At 45.1% G+C, this 6,000-nt stretch overlaps 1 protein-coding gene across 2 annotated transcripts in view; it reads left to right on the top strand.

Annotated features, from left to right (window-relative positions):
- Nucleotides 1-1,731: 1,731 nt before the first annotated feature.
- LOC112238227 (exocyst complex component 6-like) overlaps nucleotides 1,732-6,000 on the top strand; it is a gene marked incomplete at its 3' end in the record, with an annotated part of 68,225 nt that continues 63,956 nt past the window's right edge. Inside the window, 1 exon segment of one of the 2 annotated variants that reach the window (XM_042317117.1) lies at nucleotides 1,732-1,955. In XM_042317117.1, the coding sequence (XP_042173051.1) occupies nucleotides 1,822-1,955 (134 nt within the window). 2 annotated transcript variants of the gene reach the window in all.

The raw sequence follows: 6,000 nt of genomic DNA, 5'->3' as shown, positions 1-6,000 counted from the left end.
GTGGAGTTCCTTACTGAGACCTAGACAACCAGGTGAGAGGAGTTCCTTACTGAGACCTAGACAACCAGGTGAGTGGAGTTCCTTACTGAGACCTAGACAACCAGGTGAGAGGAGTTCCTTACTGAGACCCAGACAACCAGGTGAGGGGAGTTCCTTACCTAGACCTCGACAACCAGGTGAGGGGAGTTCCTTACTGAGACCCAGACAACCAGGTGAGGGGAGTTCCTTACTGAGACCTAGACAACCAGGTGAGGGGAGTTCCTTACTGAGACCTAGACAACCAGGTGAGGGAGTTCCTTACTGAGACCTAGACAACCAGGTGAGGGGAGTTCCTTACTGAGACCTAGACAACCAGGTGAGGGAGTTCCTTACTGAGACCTAGACAACCAGGTGAGGGAGTTCCTTACTGACCTAGACAACCAGGTGAGAGGAGTTCCTTACTGAGACCTAGACAACCAGGTGAGGGGAGTTCCTTACTGAGACCTAGACAACCAGGTGAGGGGAGTTTCCTTACTGAGACAACCAGGTGAGGGGAGTTCCTTACAACCAGGTGAGGGAGTTCCTTACTGAGACAACCAGGTGAGGGGAGTTCCTTACTGAGACAACCAGGTGAGGGGAGTTCCTTACTGAGACAACCAGGTGAGGGAGTTCCTTACTGAGACCTAGACAACCAGGTGAGGGAGTTCCTTACTGAGACAACCAGGTGAGGGGAGTTCCTTACTGAGACCTAGACAACCAGGTGAGGGGAGTTCCTTACTGAGACCTAGACAACCAGGTGAGGGGAGTTCCTTACTGAGACCTAGACAACCAGGTGAGGGAGTTCCTTACTGAGACCTAGACAACCAGGTGAGGGAGTTCCTTACTGAGACCTAGACAACCAGGTGAGGGAGTTCAATACTGAGACCTAGACAACCAGGTGAGGGGAGTTCCTTACTGAGACCTAGACAACCAGGTGAGGGGAGTTCCTTACTGAGACCTAGACAACCAGGTGAGGGGAGTTCCTTACTGAGACCTAGACAACCAGGTGAGGGGAGTTCCTTACTGAGACCTAGACAACCAGGTGAGAGGAGTTCCTTACCCAGACAACCAGGTGAGACCTTACTGAGACAACCAGGTGAGGGGAGTTCCTTACCTGAGACAACCAGGTGAGGGGAGTTCCTTACTGAGACCTAGACAACCAGGTGAGGGGAGTTCCTTACTGAGACCTAGACAACCAGGTGAGGGGAGTTCCTTACTGAGACCTAGACAACCAGGTGAGAGGAGTTCCTTACTGAGACAACCAGGTGAGGGGAGTTCCTTACTGAGACAACCAGGTGAGGGGAGTTCCTTACTGAGACAACCAGGTGAGAGGAGTTCCTTACTGAGACCTAGACAACCAGGTGAGGGGAGTTCCTTACTAATTAGTGACCTTAATTAATCAACCATGTACTAGGGAGTACACTTGGCCCTCTGTGGAATGAGTTTGACACGTAGCCTAAAATGTAACAATTTCACCTAAATATATTAAATGTATTTATGAAGGAGTGTTGTTCAAACCCGCACGGAAAATCAATTTATCCAGAAATGAACTCCTTACATACGTCTTGTAAACGTTCTATGTTGAATGGGGTTATTCGTGGCACTATTTAACAAAAAAAGCAATGAACTCTTTTGTTGGATTCAAAGTTCCTCGGATCACAAGGTTGACGGTTTCCCCTCCGTTGCTTTTCTTCTGCTGACAGCCTGATTGACCCCAGTAGGTGTGTGACCAGGAACTCTCCACAGCTATATCCTACTGCACAAATCTCCCATCACTCTCTCCACAAAGCTAGAAATTGTGAAATGTCCAGCGATAGAGTGGAGAAACCTTTACCAGATATTCCTGAAGATGATGGTAGCAGAGATGATGAGAAGGGCTTTGGAAATGTTTTTGCTGAACTTGAATCCGTGGACTTGCCCCTGGGAACCACATTAAGGTACTTTCAATTTAATCCAAATGTGGATAAAAAAACAAGGTTCAAACTATTGTAGAACAGATTCATTAGTCAAATGTGAGACATTTTCATCTATTCATAATAGCTCATTGTGATTACAATCAATTAGTTTTATTCTCACCAGGAAACAATTATCTGTACAAATAGCTACAGTACTTTTTCAAATTAATTGAACAATGGAAGTGAAGTTTTAAATGAAATGTAGCATGGACAGAATACTATTTGGTGATGATGTTCATTCTGTTACTATTAATATCAATTTATAAGTCGGGACTATTCATTCATAGATCATAGAACTCTACTGATCTAAGGCCAGTTAACTGTATAGATGAATAAATCAGATTTGACACTGATGTGTAGGTTATTAGCAGGGTAAACATCTGCCTAAGGCTGTCACTAAGACATCACACACCGGTAACGTTACGCCCCTTACCGACCGAGTCCGGTACTGACCCGTTTCCCCGCAGTGTCACCGTCACCGCTCGACACTGTGATGATTACCAGCAACATGGCGGACAATGAATCCGTGGAGTGTATAACGGAGCACGAACGGATTTTGCAAGAAATTGAGAGCACCGACACCGCTTGTGTCGGTCCGACACTTCGGTACGGAAATGTGTATTTTAAAGAAAAATGTATTTTATTATCTTATCGTTGGTGGTCCAAGTAGAACAGTACACTGAAAGACCTTTTGTTTGTTAGCATCCAAATCCCAAGCCAGCTCAACGTTAGTTAGCTACATATCTTACAGCCCGTTGTTGCTATGCTACAGTGACCAGGGTTTAGTTGCTATGCTACAGTGAGCTAGCTTTAGACAAACCCGGTGTTTACACGTCAAAACATCGTATTCATATGTCATGTGTTGTAACGTTTTATAGGATGGTTGTAATGTCAGGTAGGGTGACATGTCACAACTCTACATAGCAATAGATGGGTGTGGCTCGTTATGCCCAAGGTTGTTGGCAAGCTAGCAGGTTAGCTAGTTGCATTAGCAGGTTAGCTAGTTGCATTAGCAGGTTAGCTAGTTGCATTAGCAGGTTAGCTAGTTGCATTAGCAGGTTAGCTAGTTGCATTAGCAGGTTAGCTAGTTGCATTAGCAGGTTAGCTAGTTGCATTAGCAGGTTAGCTAGTTGCATTAGCAGGTTAGCTAGTTGCATTAGCAGGTTAGCTAGTTGCATTAGCAGGTTAGCTAGCTAGTTCCATTAGCAGGTTAGCTAGCTAGTTGCATTAGCAGGTTAGCTAGCTAGTTGCATTAGCAGGTTAGCTAGCTAGTTGCATTAGCAGGTTAGCTAGCTAGTTGCATTAGCAGGTTAGCTAGCTAGCTTCATTTGATAATACTGAGTTGTTTATATCGATGTGATCTTAAAACGTTGCTGTATAGTTAGCTTGGTAAGTAGCTATCAAACAAACTGGGGCAAGTATTAATCACATAACTAACCTTACAGCCGTAGCTAAATGTATCATTAAGTAGCTAGCTAACGTTACATCCATAGCAATATGTATCATTAACTAAGTAGCTAGCTAGTTAACATTACAGCATAGTTATATTTATCCTTAGCTAAGTAGCTAGCTAGCTAACGTTTCATCCATAGCAATATTTATCATTAGCTATGTAGCTAGCCAACGTTAGCTTGCAATCCATAATGCAATCAAGTAAGTCATCGGCTAAGCTGTCTATTCAGTCGTAAATTATCTTAATATAGTTAGCTACACGTTAGCCATGACTAACTAGATACACTGTATTTGGCCCCAGCTGTTTTTGATGTGGAGTATTGTGGCATGGTGTGGATTTGAATGAATGACACCACTCCAGCCCCATTGCCTCCAGAACTGAAATAAAGCCTGCCAGCAGCACACCAGCCAGAGGGGGAAGTGGTGTGGCCTGTTATAGACCAATAATGGACTAAAGTAGCCTAACTTTACTCCATATAGTCCCAAGGACCTTAGATGTTCTGTTTTAAGGGATAATTGGTTCTGGAAGCCAAATCAGCCAAATACTCCCATCTAAAGGTGAATTGATTCTCAAATTGTGGTATTGTTCTAGAAACATAAATTCCTCTACTTTCATATCACATCAAAATAATTTCACAAACTGGTTTTAACACAGTTACAGTCTACAGTATTTGTCAGTGATGACACATTTGTGAGATCCGTGTCTTCCGAGAAGCAGATAGCTAATTAGCACACAGGTAGTCGACTCTGTCTTCCATCTGTTTTCTGTAAGCACACGCTCTAACATGGAGATATGACTGTGTGGGAACACTAACCCTAAAAAGGTGTTTCTGAATTTAACCTTTCTTTAAATGATTATTATTTCTTGGAGATATGGATGGTCCTTATGCTTCCAAAACCGTACTGCAAGTGATACGTTTAGACTGAGAGTCGGGGCTCTTTGCAAAACTCCCCCGTACAGAAAACTCTTATGTCATGTAATGGAACTGAGACCCATGATCAAGGGCTTGGCCTGTTATGGCCTAACATGCCTGTTATGGCCTAACATGCCTGTTATGGCCTAACATGCCTGTTATGGCCTAACATGCCTGTTATGGCCTAACATGCCTGTTATGGCCTAACATGCCTGTTATGGCCTAACATGCCTGTTATGGCCTAACATGCCTGTTATGGCCTAACATGCCTGTTATGGCCTAACATGCCTGTTATGGCCTAACATGCCTGTTATGGCCTAACATGCCTGTTATGGCCTAACATGCCTGTTATGGCCTAACATGCCTGTTATGGCCTAACATGCCTGTTATGGCCTAACATGCCTGTTATGGCCTAACATGCCTGTTATGGCCTAACATGCCTGTTATGGCCTAACATGCCTGTTATAAACTAACATGCCTGTTATGGCCTAACATGCCTGTTATGGCCTGACATGCCTGTTATGGCCTAACATGCCTGTTATGGCCTAACATGCCTGTTATGGCCTAACATGCCTGTTATGGCCTAACATGCCTGTTATGGCCTAACATGCCTGTTATGGCCTAACATGCCTGTTATGGCCTAACATGCCTGTTATGGCCTAACATGCCTGTTATGGCCTAACATGCCTGTTATGGCCTAACATGCCTGTTATGGCCTGACATGCCTGTTATGGCCTAACATGCCTGTTATGGCCTGACATGCCTGTTATGGCCTGACATGCCTGTTATGGCCTGACATGCCTGTTATGGCCTAACATGCCTGTTATGGCCTGACATGCCTGTTATGGCCTAACATGCCTGTTATGGCCTGACATGCCTGTTATGGCCTAACATGCCTGTTATGGCCTGACATGCCTGTTATGGCCTAACATGCCTGTTATGGCCTGACATGCCTGTTATGGCCTAACATGCCTGTTATGGCCTAACATGCCTGTTATGGCCTAACATGCCTGTTATGGCCTGATATGCCTGTTATGGCCTGACATGCCTGTTATGGCCTAACATGCCTGTTATGGCCTGACATGCCTGTTATGGCCTAACATGCCTGTTATGGCCTAACATGCCTGTTATGGCCTGACATGCCTGTTATGGCCTAACATGCCTGTTATGGCCTAATATGCCTGTTATGGCCTGACATGCCTGTTATGGCCTAACATGCCTGTTATGGCCTAACATGCCTGTTATGGCCTGATATGCCTGTTATGGCCTGACATGCCTGTTATGGCCTAACATGCCTGTTATGGCCTGACATGCCTGTTATGGCCTGATATGCCTGTTATGGCCTGACATGCCTGTTATGGCCTGACATGCCTGTTATGGCCTGACATGCCTGTTATGGCCTGACATGCCTGTTATGGCCTAACATGCCTGTGCAGTAGCTGAAGAAAGTGTGTTAATGGGGGCTGGACATATCGTTATGGCCTAACATGCCTGTTATGGCCTAACATGCCTGTTATGGCCATGCCTGTTATGGCCTGATGCCTGTTATGGCCTGACATGCCTGTTATGGCCTAACATGCCTGTTATGGGGCCACTTATGGCCTGACATGCCTGTTATGGCCTGATATGCCTGTTATGGCCTGACATGCCTGTTATGGCCT

The sequence above is a fragment of the Oncorhynchus tshawytscha genome, unplaced genomic scaffold (assembly GCF_018296145.1).
Source record: "Oncorhynchus tshawytscha isolate Ot180627B unplaced genomic scaffold, Otsh_v2.0 Un_contig_4162_pilon_pilon, whole genome shotgun sequence".
Taxonomy (NCBI): domain Eukaryota; kingdom Metazoa; phylum Chordata; class Actinopteri; order Salmoniformes; family Salmonidae; genus Oncorhynchus; species Oncorhynchus tshawytscha.
The sequence above is the reverse complement of the archived record's forward strand: the minus strand, read 5'-3'. Positions and strand labels throughout refer to the sequence as shown.